The 18,634-nt window shown below is 41.0% G+C and overlaps 1 protein-coding gene across 3 annotated transcripts in view; it reads left to right on the plus strand.

The window, feature by feature from the left end:
• Nucleotides 1-18,634, plus strand: part of COL22A1 (collagen type XXII alpha 1 chain) — a 232,188-nt gene that overhangs the window by 128,797 nt on the left and 84,757 nt on the right. For all 3 annotated transcript variants that reach the window (XM_071803774.1, XM_065831575.2, XM_071803775.1), the window contains exons 16-23: nt 2,998-3,051; nt 5,464-5,508; nt 10,677-10,730; nt 12,536-12,589; nt 14,352-14,387; nt 16,041-16,070; nt 16,960-17,013; nt 17,941-17,994. In XM_071803774.1, the coding sequence (XP_071659875.1) occupies nt 2,998-3,051; nt 5,464-5,508; nt 10,677-10,730; nt 12,536-12,589; nt 14,352-14,387; nt 16,041-16,070; nt 16,960-17,013; nt 17,941-17,994 (381 nt within the window). The remainder of the gene's footprint in view (nt 1-2,997; nt 3,052-5,463; nt 5,509-10,676; nt 10,731-12,535; nt 12,590-14,351; nt 14,388-16,040; nt 16,071-16,959; nt 17,014-17,940; nt 17,995-18,634) is intronic.

The following is an 18,634-nucleotide window of genomic DNA, read 5'->3' on the forward strand; positions in this document are numbered from 1 at the left end:
CATGAATCCACACTCTTTTACTCCTTGGTGTAAAGCCTAACTACTTAGCCGATGTGGAACAGGGTGTGTAGAGATGGGTGGATTGGGCAATCAGGAAGGTCACATCTTCAGTTACTGTTGTAATTATTGTATTGTGCCAGATCACATTTAAAATTATCAGCACCAATACAGTAACTCTGGGCTCTACCTCACGCTCCATGGAGTGCTACTTTGCAATTTCTCTGGTTGGTTGGGATGTGATTCTTCTCAGTTCAATCCATCTTCATTTGCATCAAACCAGGCAAGTGCAGTTCATGCTCAGCAGCTCTACATGCACCCCAGGAAATTCAACCCCTTCGTTATTTGCTTGGCTGAGGGATTTCTAGTCTTTTGCCTCAGTGGGAATTGCCAGCGCTTGCTTTCTTTTAAGGAACTTTTACATACCTCATTAATTGTGTGAAGCTTCCAATAGCAGAGATAAAGGTCCTGCAGGCTGCTGGTAATAGGACTTCAATCCACAGAGGTACGGTAATGGATGATGAGCCCATTAGGGTACATGGATGGGTTACAGGAATGAAATGACCTCGGTCTGTCATCTCTGATTTCACTGCTTTTGCTGCTCAGCCAAGTCCCCAGGGGAGATTTTTCCTAGCTCAGTGCCTTCATTGTAAAAATATATGGGGTTTTTGGTGGTTTTTTTTGTTTTGTTTTGTTTTGTTTTTTAATCAAACTTGGTGTTAAACTTCATTGCTCACCAAGAAGGATGTATGATCTTTTTGGCTACAAGTTGGTGGAAGCAATTAAGAGGTCTCAAAGTCAGCCTTGTGCTAATCAGTGTTGGAAATTTTGGTTATAGAAGATGTGATGGTGGTCTGAGATGGCAAGAAATATCCTCTGGTCAGTGGAGAAAGCTCCCACATAAATATGCAGGACCTGGCAGGTTAATTTAAAGAAGTGAGTGCAGAGAGAAAAAGCTATAGCACAAGTCACTCGCTGTATATTATAGCAGTGAAACAAAGCTTCAATTTTTGAGACCAGTCCCTTTAGCCTGTAAAATCTCGCAGCAAATATTCAACCTTTTTGTTCTTTGTTTTTCTGTATCTTTATTGAAAGGTTAAAGAGGTTTTGTGTGGCTGTCATTGTTACAGCATCAACATAGCTATAGCATTCCCATCTGAACTGACGGTTATCTGCACTTGATAGAAAAAACAGAGGGAGGGAGGAAAAAAAAAATCAAGCCTTTGAAACCAAGAGTTTCATTTTGACAAATTTTCTTCTTGTTCACTTCAACTGCTGAAGGTCTCACGCTTCTCTGGTTTACCAGACATGATGTCAGCTCAGGCCTTGAGTGGGATCAGCAAATCCTTCTTATCTAGACAAACCCAGTTTCTCTATTTATAACTTTTTCTGAGTATTATAACCACATTTTATGTAACGGTACTGAGTTGGACTTTCACGATTTGGACAGCTTGGAAGAGGCCTTTATTTCTGTATGGCTTTTGCCTAGACTTTAAGAGTAACATTATTCTGTAAGGTGAAGGCAGAGATTGAGTTCATGCCTGCTGCTCTCCCTCTGCCCGTAGAGGACTTGCACCACTTTCTGACCTTGCAGAGATCCTCAGGTGTCTAATGTTGTAGAGATCCCAGAGCCACCTTTGCTTGTGCCTCTGCCCAGTTCTTGTTAACCTGTTTATGAATCTGTCCCTAAGTTTGATATGTGGTTCACTTCCATAATTTACAGGGGTCCAAACACTTTACAGCTGGGTTGATGAACTACTCACAAGCTTTAGGGCACAACTTCATCTGCTTTAGCAAGTCACGTCCTCTCTGGCAGAGGAAGGGGACAGTTTTGGCAATGCACTCCTTAAAGCAGTGGTGAAACAGTCGCCAAGTACAGTCTAGCCAGCCTGCCAGGTCTGTGCTTAATGACTGCTCCAAATGAGATTGTCATTTGGACTAAGGCAAGTGTAAACAGTGGTGTGACATGACCAGCCCCCTAGGCATATGCACTGGGACAAAAAAGCTTCAGTTCTGCGGTTCTGCTAAAAATTCATCGCAAACATATCTTGCCTTTTTTTTCATAAGAAACATCTATTATATGAAATGTACCAATGATTTATAAATACTATCTTGATCTGTTTTGAATCCTTATCCACTATAGTCACCCAATACAGAAGTTAACCAGATGAGATGGGAGGGGGGAAAGAGAAGCGAGAGAAGCAACAAAATGTTCAAACAAGTGATATAAGATACCGAAACCAGTTCTCATGATCAACTGGTCAGGCCCAAACTATCTCCACAGGATGGCTCTGAGGGCTAAGCCCATTCTGCTGGGGATCGAGGCCATTCGAAGACATCATAAGGCACATAAAATCAGACAGTAAGAGTGCTCTGCATTCAATTTTGCCTTCTCCAGAGAGAGAGCCAGTGTGCAAATAGCTGAAATGTACCTCACCCTCTTGCATTCCTCCCACTTATGCTGAAAATAAACACTGAAGAATATTGTTCTGATCTGTGTCTATTCATTTACTCTTCAAACTATATAACATTTTGAATTTTGTAGTTTATAAATGCTTGGATATAGCCTTTGCTGCAGCATTTAGAGCAGTGTACCCCTGTGTTGTGTTCCACCAGTGCTGTGTTCAGGAGCCAAGACAGAGCTCCATCACCTAACACACAACAGGCAGGCAATGACTGACATTGCCAAAACTTCTGAAATAACCTGTAGAGCAACACGTGCAGGAGAGTTTGCCTTTGCAGGGCAAGACTGAAAGCAGAAGAATACAACTTGCTAATGTCTGAGCGCTGTGGGCAGAGGAAACCATTGGGTTGGCACTTTGGGTAAGCAGCTGGAAAGACAGACACCGCTCTTTGTATTAGCACTGACACAGTCAAGAAGCCTCAACAGCTCCCTGTGAGCCCAGGATTGCAAGCTACCGTTCTGAATAATTGATTTTATTCTTGGTCTTTTATGTGAAACAGTTTCTGGTGTTTTACTATATCTCAATTTCTTGCCAGGGTTCTGAGGGAAAACAGGGTCTTCCAGGAATTAAAGGCTATGTAGGAGCACCGGTAAGTCATGGCTGTTATTAATTTTTTGACACTTTAGAAACTTTCTCAGATTTTTCAGTATGTTCTGTCCACCCATGTTGTTAGATTTTTTTAATAATTAAGAGTATATGGTATGTCTGACCACTTACTTGTACTATGTCCAAATAGTGACATTTTCTTGACTTCATTGAATTTCTTCTGATTTCTTTAAAGAGATCTGTGGCCAGTAGAGAGATGTCAGTAGAAATGACTTGATTACCAAGATAACAGAGTAGAAATGAGTTGATTAACAAGATAACAACTGGTGATTTTGTGATGCTCCCACTGTAATGCAGTTGCTTTGATCTGTGTTGATGCACCGTTTATATGGTGCTCGAAAACTTCATCATAACTCGAAGAAAAAATACCAACTCTCAGTAAGTTTCCAATCATAGTTTCAAAACTGTCAGGGAATAGCCTTTGGGCTCAGGGCACAAGCCTGCTTGACTGAATGGACAGCAAAACCAAAATAAGTCCGATTCTATCAAGTTAGCATCTCTGTCATGTGGTCTCAACTTGGTAATTGTGGAGGCAGCCTCTAAGCTGATGTTGTAAAGGCTGATTGGATTTTTCTGAGGTTTAATGACCTGACTGTATATCAGTGCGCTTTAGCAGCATAGCAGCTGTGCTCATGCACTGAAAGATTTCCCTGTACCAGTGAGGACTTGCTTTGCAAAGTGCTACAAAGGGGTCCAATGTGTTCTAAAGAGCTTGAGCACTTTTGTCTTGGCCCAAGTTCATGCTGTTTCCCTGTATGGTCTAAGGCTGAATTGTATTAGACTTGAAGATGATATGGGGGTAAAATGAATATGGGATTGGTACTACCACTCCATGTAATAGACTCCTGCAATATTAATGAATAAATTGACAGAGCTATGAGAACGCTTTGTTCCTGTTCCTTGAGTCACGTTTCTGTGTGAGAAGTATACCACTCTTGTGGTGCATGGTCTTTGAAGATCCCACCCTTTTCTGTCATAGGACTGATGTTCTGATGTTTGTCTTTGGCTGCTGAGGAGGAGCAAGGCAATAATCATCTATTCAGTCTACATGAGGGCCCCATGGTTACTAGCCCATTAAAGGAGTCATATTTTTAAACCTCCGGCCATTTGGCCTTTGGAAACAATAGGGTTAGTTCTTTGCAGTGTGGGAAGATGTGCAGGTTCGGTTTGGGTTGTTAGAAATGGACATGGCTGTGCAGATTTTGCTTACAGTCAACCATGGCCTTAAATCTGAAGATCCTATAAGCCAAATGAACTCAGACATGCAGTTCTCACGAGCTTGGAAGTAAGCCTCCACTATAGTGTAAAGTAAATTGAAGTTTAAATACAAATGTATTATTAGAATAAGAAGCATTTTAAGCTTTGGCAGGTTTAGAGAGGTCACTACTGACTGAGCATATTTGTCTGCCTGTAGCCATTAGCTGGTTGCTCAGTTGCTACAATAAAGATAAAATACAAGGTGCTTTCTGTGCCAAGGGGAGGTGGAATCTGTTCCTGCCCATTGAGTCAATTGCCTGTATTAGTGTTGCTGTCTTTCATCAGACTAAGCCCCAAAAAATGCTTCTGGTGTACCTGGGAGGAGATGAATTATGCAGTCTAGATGAATGTTGGCATTGGATTCACAGCACAGAAATGTGCTTGGACCTCCAGTACAGGGATTATCTGGTATTTGCCAGTTCTCAGAGGTACCTGCTGTCTGCCTAGCTGTCACATCCAAAACCACCAGGAATGGACATTCTTGCTTGTTTATGCAATAGGTTTTTCCATCAATATTGTCCTCTGCCTAAGTCCTCATTGTTTATGAGCAACATGAAAAATGCAGAGCACTGGTTGTTTTCCAGACCATCTGCAGCTGTGGTGTGTTCCCTGTCCCTCCACACTATTGTTGGCAGGATGGTCGTGTGTCTGCGGGCAATATGATATTACAGATGTTCTTGGGCCCACAGGTCATTCCTGCTCTGTAAGTCTGCTAAGACTGTGCTTGTGGCCAACTTTGAAGGTTGGTAATATGGAAAATGTCCTTGAGGTTCACTTGAATAGGTTGTGCAGATATCCACAGTGGCTTAGAATCATAGAACTGAATCACAGAATCATTTTGGTTGGAAGACACCCTTAAGATCAAGTCCAACCATGTCCTAAATCTAGCACTAAACTGTGTCCTTAAGAACCTCATCTATACATCTTTTAAACACCTCCAGGGATGGTGACTCCACCACTTCCATGAGCAACCTGTTCCAATACCTGATAACCTTTTCTGTGAAGAAATTTTTCCTAATATCCAAACTGAACCTTCCCTGATGCAATTTGAAGCCATTTCCTCTGACTAATTAGAGGAGATAACTATGCCTCAACTTGGACTGAGTTTTATAATCTCTTTTTTCCTCTTTGTTTTTAGGGTCTACAAGGAGAAAGAGGAGAAAAGGGAACACGAGGAGACAAGGTATTCCTGCTGCATGCTAGGAAAAGCCAGGCTGTTATTTGTCTTTGCTCCTTAGGTAGGGTGGGCTTCCAGGCCAGCAGCTCTGGAGGGTAATTGATGACGGATTTTCCTCACTGCACTGCACGTCCCAGTGCTGTCTGGGAATGACCACCCATGGAAGCACTGGAGGACTTTATGGATCTCTGCTGTCTACTAAACACACATTTAGGGACTTCTTGTCTGTGTGTAGCTGGGGATGGAGGAGAGAGAGGAGGAGTGGAGTGAAGGTATGCCATTGGGGAGTTCTAGCAGGGTGTCCACACTGTGTGCCCTCCCTGAGAGTTGTGAATGACCACTGAATGCTGCTGACAGCATCTACATCCAGCATTTCCCCGTCTCACTACAGCTGTGCAGATGATCTAGCTTCCCATGTGTCTGTCTTCCTCCATCACCATAAGTTCTGTTTTTAATGAGTACCATGTAGTTTCTCTGTTAAAGGGTTCATTCACCTGGTCTCCTGCCCAGTTCTCTACTCTCGTCTGTCTGGGAATTGCTGTTTTACAGAGCACAGGACACCGGGATTTGAACCGTGTTTATGGTTCAACAAAGAGACCAAGTGCTATTATACCTGGAATAAGCATTTAAAAGGAGAACTGGACAGACATCAAGTATTATTTCAGTTTGTTCATTGTCTTGGGAGAGACCTCAGATATGCTTGCAGGTGCGTCTGCTGCAGATCTGCAAGACAGTGCTCAAGGCTCCACAGAGGTGCATTTTGCTCTCCCTGCCAGGAGAAACAGGTGCTGGTCCTCTCCTGCTCCGAAAAGCAGCAGGAGATAGGGGATCATCAGGCCCTCAGTCTGACAGGACCTGTCCTTTTTCTCACGTAAACAAAACAGGCAGCAGGGCCTTTCTTGCTGGCTCTGGGCAGCTTTCAGCCCTTAGCAATGTCCTGTCTTGCTCTCAAGCTGGTCCTGAGACAGGAATATCTCAGTGCTGATCTGGCAGCCTTGCCCGTGTTCAAACTATCTTTAGTGATATCTGGCTGTGTGTGTACAAAGGAGGGAGTTATTAGCTTGCAGCACGGCCTTGTTCCCATTTCTCACTCTCCATCTCCTTCTGGAGAAGAAACCCAGAGATTTACACCAGGCTACTAGGAAAAAATGATCAAACCCTCAGTTTAAGATATTGTGCTTTGCTTTACCATGTGCTAAGGTGTCTGTTCCCTGTGTCCATTTCGTTGTTTATGATGAAATGACCACGACCATGTTTCATCTTATCTGTCCTCACTGCTGCAACAGGAGCAAAAGGCTGGATCATACTTTATCTTCCTCATGCTTTTGCCTCAGTCCTTTGCAGGACTGGCTCAGTGTGTTGTGTCTAGCCAGTGCCTCTGCTGCTTTTCTGGAGGCGAAGTTGTCTAATCTGCTGGAATATTTGGCTCCTGGAAGAAAATCCATCTTTCTGACATCACCGTGATGGGAGACAAAGCTGGAGCTGTGTGTGGGCAGGCAGCTGACTAAGCTAGAGGAAGATTAAAGTGGGGAAGAAGTGAATTAGGTTTTGTTTCATTAGAAGGATTAGAAGGATATGCACAATTAGACCTCCTCTTTTTTTTTTTTTTTCTTCCTGAAGCAGCCAGATCTCTGCTGTAACAATTGTACTTTGTTTTTTTCCATGCTGGTCTCAGAGTATCCAAACTTTTACCAGTCATTACTAGTGTGAAAACTGTGGGCGTAAATGCGATGGGCCAAATATTTCCTTGTCTGCTCTTCAGTCTGTAACTTGAATACTGACACCTACACAACCTGTGTTTCTTTGTGCCTGAGGAGAAAAGTGTTTATTATACCAGATGAGAGCACTAGCCCATGTACTGTATATCAGTCTATTGAATATAAACCGTAATATGTAAAAAGGCTTAATACATCTTGCTTCTATATTCCAGAACTCCAGATATAAATAGTGAGGTGTCTAAATCCAGTATTATCATTTAAATTTGCACTTCAGGGGAGCCTCTGCACAGTGTGAGTGGTGCCTCGTGTCCTTTTGCACCCAATGGGCTCACTGTAGACCCCAGGACAAACTCTGCAGAGATAAGTTTGGCGTACTTCCCTACCAACATAAGCCATATGTGATACCTGACATGTTAATTTAAGCATGTTCAGCATGACATGGGGCATTATTTTTTTCTGCATACACATGTACCCATCCGATAGATCCATGTCTGTTGTGTTGGAGAAAAGCTCATGGAAGGAGGCAGCGGTGCTGATCTGCTGCTGCCAGGTATCTCTGTGTAGTGGGTTTCACGGAATGGTTGGGGTTGGAAGGGACCTCTGGAGATCATCCAGTCCAACCCACCTGCTAAAGCAGGTTCACCAGAGCAGATCACACAGGAAGGTGTCCAGGCGGGTTTGAATGTCTCCAGAGAAGGAGACTCCACAACCTCCCTGGGCAGCCTGGTCCAGGCTTTGGCACCTTAAAGGAAAGAAGCTTCTCCTCATAGTCAGATGGAACCTCCTGTGCTTCAGTCTGTGCCTGTTGCCCCCTCTTCCTATCACTGACCATCACTGAAGAGTGTGGTCCCAACCTCTTGACATCCACCCTTGAGATATTTATAAACATTGATGAGATCCTCTCTCAACCTTCTTTTCTCCAGGCTGAACAGCCCCAGCTCTCTCAGTCTCTCCTCATAACGAAGATGCTCCAGACCCCTCATCATCTTTGTAGCCCTGCAGACCATCTTTATTTGCAGATCATCTCCTTTTTTTTCCGTGCAGACCCTTGGGAGATCATTTTTTTTCCAACAAACGGTTACATTATCTAACTGGTGGAGGTCAGAAAACAGCACTAAAGTTTGTGTGGAATTAGGTTTTCCCCCTGTTGCTTACAACTCTTCACCGTTTTGTTCCACTGGTTAAAAGAAGAAAACCCAGTAGAGCAGAGGGAATGGAAAGGGAGTGTTGAAGTGAAAATTTGGGAAAGAAATTTATATTGTGTTTTTTTTCTTTCTTTTGGGAAAACAACAACAAACCTTCCCCTAGTCTTTTTGTAAAGAATGGAAAAAAATATAATGACAAGTTTTCTGGAGAAACAATGGAAAGCACAATTTGTTTGTGTTGTTTTCAAACAACTTTATTGTATATATTTGTATAAATAGTACATTTGGCTTTCCAAGCCCCCATTACTAGCAGTAAGAACATTGACACTTTTCTGTTTTGCCAGCTAAAACAACATGTGTGAAGTATTCGTTGCTGCAGTGTATGGATGTTAAAAATTCTCCTGAGTATATACTGTGCATTTTGTCAGCAATCTACCAGATTGTAGCTTACTGAAAGTGTCAAATTCAGGATACTTGTAGCTCAGTCAATGCAAAGGAAACCATGAATGTGGTAACTATCACCCCAAAAGCAAATAGATCTGAACATCTGATGCTGGTTTTCAGCTGCTTTTTGTAATGTGCAGGTCTCTAATTTCATTCCTGGGACGCATAATTTTGAAACACTATTTGTATTACAAGACTGATGGACTTCCTAAAGGAGGACAAGAAATAAATTGATTTGCAAATCTATTTCTGACTTGCTGAATCAATATAGTTTTCAAAAGCAGCTAATTAAATCCAATGCCATAAGTGTGGGCTTGCAGATAATAACAGAGGTCTAACAGGGATCCTGTGGGACAGTAATCAGAATTGAAATGTCTGAAACATTTAAATAAATAGAGTAAAACTAATATTTTTCTGTCACTCCTCGTACTTGTAGAATTTATTTTTTCATGCTCATTTATGTTAACAGTGGCACTGTGTGTGTATTTAGTAATTTGTATTCAACTGTGTGTGCAGGATCCAAGCAAAATCAGCCTTTCATTTTACAGAGGTTTCAGTGTTTACACAGTAAAATAAAGTCCCTCTTTCAAAGAGTTTTAAACTAAGGAGGCTGGAATGGGCAAGGACCACAATCTGTATGAGAAAAGTAAAGTTCAGCAGGAGTGTGTCATTGGTTTGGTCATCATCTCTGTCATGGAAGGACCTGGATTATAAAGTATGGAATATTTTAACATTGAGTGTGGAAGTACAAAGCAGAAGATGACATTGAGAAGAGGCAACTGCAGAATGCTTAATATATGTAAGACAACAAATTGCACACTCCTGCAGGCTGGGAACAACTGAATCAGGAGGTGTCTTGCATGAGGGAGTTTGCGGTAAAGCCAACATTATCCTGGGATTTATACAGAAGAATACTCTATAAACCACAAAATACTCTTTCTGCTCAAAGTTAGCCTCAGCTGTGTCCAGCTGGGGGTACATGGCTACAGAGAAGATGTGCAAAAATTGGGCAGTGCAAAAATGAGAACAACAAAAAGATCAAAGATCTGGAAAAGATGCACATGAATAAATGTTGAAAGTATTGAGGTTGTTTAGTCTATTGAAGTGTGAATGGGAAGTTTTGTGAGTCTTCAAATAGATAAAAGCCCATTGTAAAGGTGAAGGGAACAGTCTGTTCTCTGTGGGGGGGTTATAGAAAGACATACTAGTCTGAAATGTAGCAAGAAAAATTCAGGTTTCAGTACAAGAGAAAAAACATATCTTCAGGTATTAAAATCAGTGGACTAGATTGCCTGTGGACTATATAGACTGTTAACTCTGAAGATATATAGGAATGGATTAGTTGTTCCCCCAGGTTACAGAAAGCAAAGGTAAAAAATAAAAAAGTTTTTGTTAACCAGGTAAAAATGAGCCATTGTTGGATTGTGGATTCATTGTTTTTGTAAGAGGCTACTTCAGGCTGCTGTTTCCCTGGTGCACATTGTCCGGTTTATATGAGCGCCCTCAGCAGATAGAGGAATGATTTCCACAGAGAAAGCTAGCACACAACCACTTGTTGTGTCTGAATTCACATCCCAAGTATTTTGTGCTATGTTTTGTAGGTAGACAAGTGCCAACAGTTAGCAAAGTTGGAAAGAATGGAAGTTTCGTACTCACTGCATTTGTTTCACCTTGTTACTGGATGGAGACTCCCAACAGCTTGTTGTAGTACAGATGTGCGGACTTCAGCCATTTTCTCTACTGCGTTGAATTGAATTTCTATCCTTATTCCTTACTCTTGGAGCAGATGACATGGACATTTCTTGCAGAATGGTGACTTGAACAGCAGAGATTTGAGTTATAGAGGTTCCTTCTCTTCTTTCTCCAGGGAGAAAGAGGCCTAGATGGGTTCCCTGGAAAGCCAGGTGTGGAGGGGAAGCAGGTAAGTTACACATACTCAACAACTGCTATGTTTTCTTTGGAAGAAGTGAAAGATGATTCAAACTGAGAATTGTCTTGGATGGCTGTTGAGTCATGGCAGGATCCTGCTGCATCAGCGGTTATTGTACTGCTTATTCTAAGGATCTTTGTTGGCACAGTTTTCTTTTTTGTTTGGGTTTATAATCAAATTGTAATGCAGTATACACTTAAAGGAAACACTAGTCCTTTAAAGATGATAGGTTAGATATTTGTCTTAATTTTTATTAAAGACATAAGGAAGCACACATAAAAATTCAGTTCTCTAAGTCTGATTTTTATAAACTTTTCTTTTTCCCTCTCACAACATGAAAGGGGGAGAACTGGATCTAATATATTTGGTTTGTTTTCAATAAGAAAGGCTTGGGACTATTTACATTTTTAAGGCAGGATGAAACTAGAAAATGGTCTAGAAGATCAGTACGTTTCTGCTGATTAGACAGATAACATGTTGTCTAAAACTGCTATCTGTAGATCCCACAAGATGGTTTCATTACTTAGGGTATGATAACTAATGAGAGACATCCTTTACTGCCAAGGATCTTCTGGTCTAAGTATTAAAGGACAGAATTAGAAGCAGAGGCTAAAAAGTGATTTTCCAAAAGCCATGCAGCTAATCATTGCCACCCTTGAGCCTGAAGCCTCCAGGATGCTGCATCTGCATCCCATTCACTTGCCCTTGCTGTTTCCCTCTTTGGAAATGATCATTTGGAGGCACGTTTTTGCAGTTGCAGAGGTGGAGGAGCTGCATGTTGAAACCTTAGGATAGTTCATCTTCAGGTGGTTGATCCTGCTGCTCACACAGACAAAACAGCTGCTGAGGTCTGACCCGAACGTGCAATACCAGCATAGCAGCCACATGCTGCCCAGGTCTCTTGCTCTCACTCTTTTAGCAGCCACAGTTTCAACTTGATTTTTTTGGGAAGTATTTTTGTTTCCATATGGGACATGTCTTTTGTATTGAGATGTCAAGGTATAATGTCATTAGCAGTCTTAATCTTTGTTAAATCTACACCTTCCTCTCTGTGAGGTGATAGAGATTATTCCACTAAGTGTTCTTTTGCTTCTCAATGGGGGATTTGACACTTGATCATTGCTTTCTCTCTTCTCCGTTCCTCAGTCCCTGTTTACCCTATACTGAGAAGTACGTGACCAGTTAGTGTTTATTGATGTCCTTTTGACATGGAAGTATTTTCCAGCGCTAGATGCGGCACTAGAATCACAATGAACTATGTTCACTATGCCCATTACATTGTTTACAGGACTGGTTTATACTTGCAGTAAATGTGGATGAAGTGAGAAATTGCAGAGGGACGTGGTGGACGCTGATTGTTTACTACTTCTAAGGAACTATTTCTCCAAGTGACACCCTATTACAGAAGCTGGGTTTTTCTGAAGCTTTTTTGCCTTTTTCATTTCTAGACACCTAGCAGTGAGCAAATTCTCACGCCTGAATTTTATCCTAAATTTTGTGTTTGACACTGATATACTCCCTGAACTGCAATCCTTCTGAACCAGCTGAAATTGGATTGCTGTTGTTGTGGCTGTTGTGACATCTCCATCTTTATATCTTTTTCTCTCTATGCAGCAGGACCAAAGCAGCCTTATGTGTCATATTAACTCCTAATGCAGTACAATGGGACGTAACTCTTAGTGCTGCTCATACCCAAACCTGCAGTCTCGTGTTTGTCCTGTACGTTAAGGGGAATTGCAGTTGATAACCTGCAGTATGTAAAACTAAGATTTTTCTCTCCATTTTACCTTTCATAGGGCCCTGCTGGCAGCCCGGGCCCTCCAGGTGCCAGTGGAATCAAGGGAGAAAAGGTGAGTTGGGATGGGATGCATGGGAGGGTTTTGGACACGTATTTATTAATTCCTTCTTGGGCCCCCAGTGTGGGAAATATCAGTGCTATTGGCTTAAGATTTCTCTCATTTGTGTATAAATGAAGCTTATATGCATTTAGATGTTTCTCCTTTTCTGATATTTCTTCAATCTGAAACAGCTATAAGTGAGAAGTAAATTGGGTCTGGTTATAGCTCCTCTACTCTTGGTTTAATCCTCCTAGTGGGAGTAGAAGGAAGTAGAAAATAGTTCAGCTCAGGAAATCTTCATCACTTAAGAAAGTGAGTAGAAGTGTCAATATGTTTGTGTACATGCCAATTTTCTGACCCAGAAGATATCAGTTCAGAAAGTGTCAATGAAACAAGTTCAACCCTCCTACTTGCAAAATAATTATACACTGCCCTTAGCAGCAATTTTGACCTCATCATTTTACAGAGTTGTTAGAGTTTCCAGAGCAGCCTTATGTTTACCACTCTACTAGAGATGACATTGTGGTTTTAGTATTTCCTACCTAGTTCTTCGACATAAGTGGAAAGACATGCCCGATTCTGGATTTTCTTTCTCCTTTTCTCCTCCAGATAAGGTAGTGAGCCTTGTCCAAGAATGCAGAGTTCAGAAGCAAATCTGTTTCCCCTTACTTTCCCATTTAGATTCAACAGCTTATTTTTGCGGGGGAAGGGTGTGGAGTGGTGGTGTTCAGAAGCACCTACAAGCAGGGAACATCCACTGTGGTGATAAACAACAAGATCATTTTGCTCCATCACATGCACGATAGAGAGTAGTCTTGAGTTCATATCACTTCATCCATATCTCTGAAGCTATGGATTCCTTTTGAAATGGAACTGTTTGATGCTCCCACAAGATGTTTACCGCCGTGCTCCATTACGTTCAGTGCAACTGATGTATGTCTCTTCAGTCCTTCTGCTACTTTTTATAATAAATAACAAATAGTAATTAAAGTTACCTTAAGAGTAAATAGCATGAAAGATATGTTGGGTCATTCAGAGGCCTTCATGAGTAATGAATAAATAGACTGTGAAAGGAAGCTATATAATAATTTTTGCATTAGTCTGTATCTACAGTAAAGGAGAGACCTTCTGAAGGGTTAGTCTTAAAGCATAATAAATAGTGGACACTGCTGGAAAAAAAATGTGCTGGAATAAATTGATAGCCTAGATAGCAATAAATCATCTAACGAGGGTGTAGCATCTCAGTGTCCTGCAAACACTCATAGTGTGATTCTGCTCTATGAAATGACTTGGGGAAAATGGTACTATTTCTTACTTCCTTTTATTTTTCCATAATTTTTTTGCTCATTCACAAACAAAAGCATTTTGGCCCCTAAATAACCATCCTTCAGATTCTGTTATGGATCTGAGCATCAAACAGGTTTATTTGTCTGGTATGTGTATGCCAGCTACAAGATTTTTGAAGCTCAGATTTAGTCTTGTGGTGCACCCAGTGCATCATTCACTCTAAGTCACTAAATGTCATTAAAATCCATGTGTAGCATCACAGTTAAATAGACCACAACCAGTTTCTGCAGGCAGAAAAAAATAGAGTTAATTGGAATTGTATGTTAATATCTAATAATTATGGGATGGTATTGAAAATAAGGATGTACAACAGCAGCTGGAAAACATGCTCAGAGTTTCGCTTTTGTTTTGTGTTATGCTATGTATTGTGTTATGTTGTACTCTGTGCTATGTTATGCTTTTTCATTTCTTTCGCATTTCCCTGCAGGGTGAACCAGGACTTCCAGGATTACCTGGCTCTGTAGTAAGCATTGTTTTTAGCTTTCTCAAACATTATAGGCATTATTGCATGAGAAGAGAAAGTGAAAGCTGGGGGTGGGAGGACTTTGCTAAATGAGAGATGTTCTTAAATGTGTTTTAGTTTTTGGTTTTGGTTTTTTAAAAGTGATGTTTAAGGCAGAGAAGAATTTTGAAGAAGATGAGTGGTGGGTTCCAGCAAAGAGATACTCTGCCACAATTGTGGGAGCTTTTGGAATGTTAAGACTAGGTGAAGAGGCAATGAAATAATTGCCTCAGCAGCATCAGAGAAAGCAATACTGTGACAGGACTGTGTGGTTTCCAGGACTGTTGTTGAGTCAGTGCCCAGTGGTCTTTTGAAAATAAAGCCGGTGAAAGTTATTAAAGCAAATGGAAGTTCAGGATTGAGTTACTGGGTGCCTTCGTCATGGACTGGATGTGAGAGCTGGGAGGGGAGAAGAGAAAGGCAGTTTCTGAGGAGGGGGAATGATCTTTCCTTGTATTGTATCTGAAAAAGTCCTGGTGAAATATGAGACAACAAAGAGCTCATGGGCTGAAATCAGGAAAGCAGTGATAAAAAAGCAAACCTAGAAAACAGAAGAGGGGAGGTCATCATTCCTGTGGCACTAGATTTACATGCCTTTGTGCATCCCTCTGCCTTCAGCAATTCCTTCAGTGACCCCAGAGGTGTCACTAGCAGAGACATAAGGCTGTCCAGAGGTTAGTATATTCTGTATGAAGAAGTCTTCTCCAAGTGAATGGAAAAAGATGATTTACCTCAACGTTATGCAGCGGAGAGGACTAGAACTGATTTTTGCAATGGCTGGTAACAAAGCACTTTGGGAGTATCCCTTTTACTTTCCAAAAAAAACAGGATAAAAATTAGAAACAGCACTCTTGGAAATGGAAATGCAAAGCATCGAAAGACCACTGATAGCAGTAATGTTTAACTGTAGCACTGTGCCAAAGAAGGACACGGTGCTAAAGACAAGTATGAGAAGCTCCCGGGTCATCATGAGGAAGATGACAGGCAATTTCTTTACCCAGAATGTGGTAGAAAGCAAAAGGAGAGAAAGGGCTGAAAAAAAGAGCCTTTTACTGTCCTGCTTAAATATGAAATTAGTGACATGGCAGTAGTTGCCAAGAGATTTCAAAAAATATGTATAAAACCTGAAAGTGAGCCTAAAGTTCCAGAAGGTGGGTGGAGAAGGGGCTGAGAAGACTGACAGTTGTCACTCACAGACACGATGTCTTGCATCGAGGAACTGAAGAAAGGTCTGAATCATGCACATATTGAAAGTCAACCTGCTATTTATATGGTGTCTTCTTCATTCAGTATGACTTCGTAATTTAAAATAAGACAAGATCCAGGGGATTTACTAACTTTTTTATACCCATGAGATAATTGAGTAAGTTCTTGCTGTTCATATAGCCACACAAATCACTTCTTAGGTAACTGAGACAGCAAACCTTGTGTCAGTCTGAGCTGTTTAAGTACAAAGCATCTCGCGGGATGCAGCAGGATTTGAGGAACTGCAGCACTTGGCTCCAGGGAATGGCGAGGGGACAAAAACATGGTGTGGGACACCATCACACCCCTGGCACCTCCTGTGTTGTCTTTCCTCTTCTTCTCCTTTATGACTCTGCATTTCCATTGCAGGTGCATACTGAAGGCCTGAAAGGAGAGCAAGTAAGAGAGATTCAATATCTATTCTTCCATTACAAGGATACTTTTATGTATTTCAGTTTCTTGTTAGATTAGACTTTGTTTTCTATACTCTAAATGGGAAAACGTGTTTCTTGATGGCATGACAATGCTTTTATCCACCTTAATTTTGAAGCATTTTTTAAAGCAAATAAGAGTGGAAAAATGGCAATGTCCTTTTCGGGTGCAGTGAATTTAATATGAATTCACAGAAAGAATGAAAAGTATGAATTAGAGTGTCAGCTATGCAATTCTTTAGGTGCAGGAAAGTGTTAATGTGAAAGTCAAACTGTATTTGAGTTTGTCTCTGAACTTGGACACTTAAATAAGGGAGAGATACCCTTTGCTTCAGTCTGTTAGTCCTACCTATGGATAAAATATATTTAAATTTAAATTTTGTGTTGGTGGGTGCATGATCTGTTTTCAACTGTTACTTAATATAATTATATGCATCATCTAATTGATACTTTAAAACCTTTTACAGCTGTGCTGGCTCAGAGGAAATGCCAGTGGAGGCTGTTCTTGCAATAATTGCTTTCTCTACCACCAAACCCCAATCCGTAATGTTTTATTAGAATATCCAGGCTAGCCCATTGTCTTTGGTAGAGTTACTGCCTTTGAAAAACAAAAAGCCAGTAATGGATAAATGCCTACTGAGTGTGGGTGGATCAGTCTCTGTGCAGTCTAATGTGTGCAAATAATTCAAGTAGCTGAAGGATTAAGGAGAAAACCAGCTGGTCTCTGCACTGGTTCTTTGGGGTCTATGAGGAAAGGGGTAGTATAGATCCTGCTCAGATTGCCAATATGAGTAATGCGCTCATATAATTTTTCATACAGATACTGTAACATTTAAAAAATAAAACCATTTCTGTAGGGAGAGCCTGGGCCACGAGGACCACAAGGCCAACCTGGACTTCCTGGACCTCCAGTAAGTTGTTTCTCTAACTGCTTGAAAATCTCAGAAACTGAAACTCAGATTGGTGTGAGGAATACATGTAAATCTTGTACATTATTCAGGAACTAAGATCTTAAACAGTGGCCCCAGGCTTCTGTTTTCTTCACTACTGAAAGTGTCCTGCTGTGGATGGCAGCTCTGAACATCTGGAGGCAGTATCCAGGACATGGGCAGTCATCACACAGAGACAGATTTTGCCTCAAGGCTGTTGTCATGCAGAACCTGATTGTTTTCCTATTTCTAATGTCCTGAAGAGCTGTATGGGCATTCAGCGCATCTCAGAGAGGCACTCACTAGTAACTTGGAAGCTATCACATAACAAAGGGCAGAGAACCCTTTCTGTAGAAGGAGTTGGCTTCATGCCACAGGGTCCTGCTTAAAATATTTTGTATATGAAAAACAAGAGTTAGGTATGTATGTTTGTGCTTCAACACAATTTTTGCAACAATTTAGACATGCTAGCATTCTTACTTTTGACTTAATTTAGCTGCTTCCAGTAATATTTTATAACAGAGCTCTGCAGGGTATCTCAGTTCAGACTGTCATTGCTGCCTCATTTGCAAATACTCTGCATTTTCTCACTTCTGAATTGTTTGTTGTGTTTCACTGTTGATTTGGTTTCGTAAAACTGATGGTATTGTGAAGGTGCATCACTTAGGTAAATCTGGTTTTAATTATATAATTTAAATACAGTTATGTGCTCTGTGTTTAATCAGGGCATTGTCACTTTTCTCTATCCTGTTTCCTTATTCTCTTCTGCTCACAGGACAACATAATTATCAGGTAAGAGTTGTCTAGGTAGCCATGCAGTAAAGACAGCACAATACAGCTAGGGAGTGGTTATGTAGTTCATTAATTTTTCTTACTCGGTTAACTTTCTAAAACTTTTCACTTTTAAAGGGAGAGCCTGGTCTGGAAGGAAAACCTGGAGTCCCTGGTTTACCAGGTCAAAGGGTGAGTTTGTGTTTTTATTTAACATAAATCTCAAGATGCTGAGAACAGCTTTGCTCAATAAGGCTTGATGTACATATATTTTTCTATTTATTTAAGGATCCTGGAGGCCCCAGTCCTTTTCTCTATTCCTTCTTTATGGGCCAGGGACTTGCAGTACCTCTTTTATTTTATGCAGTGCCCTGTGGGACCCTAGGAAAGTTTCATTTTTGTCACTTGTGCTCCTGTCTTTGTGTCTGCTCTTTGCTGTCAAGAGGGCACTTATTATGATTCTGAGTGTGTAGAGCCACTGGTAAGATGGAGGTGTTGAAAGTTCAGAGAAATGCTGTTGTCTTGGAAGTCAAATAAATGTTAAGACACTTGCAATGCTTATTACTTTCTATTGTGTACTCAAACAGAAGCTCACACAAATGGGAGCTGGTATACCATTCTCTACCAGGAGCTTAGATAGTTCAGTTAAAAAAAACTACATATATATTGTTTTTTCTCCAACTCAGAGTTATGTTTTGAAATATTCAAGTATTGATACAAAGTAAATTTCACAGTGGGTCTCATCACACCACGTGAGTACTCTGGATCTGCCTTTCCTTGCTTCAGCCCATTTGTATGAAGAACATTTCACTAGGCAATAGATAAAGGTGGG

Source organism: Patagioenas fasciata, chromosome 2 (assembly GCF_037038585.1).
Source record: "Patagioenas fasciata isolate bPatFas1 chromosome 2, bPatFas1.hap1, whole genome shotgun sequence".
In the NCBI taxonomy this organism is placed as follows: domain Eukaryota; kingdom Metazoa; phylum Chordata; class Aves; order Columbiformes; family Columbidae; genus Patagioenas; species Patagioenas fasciata.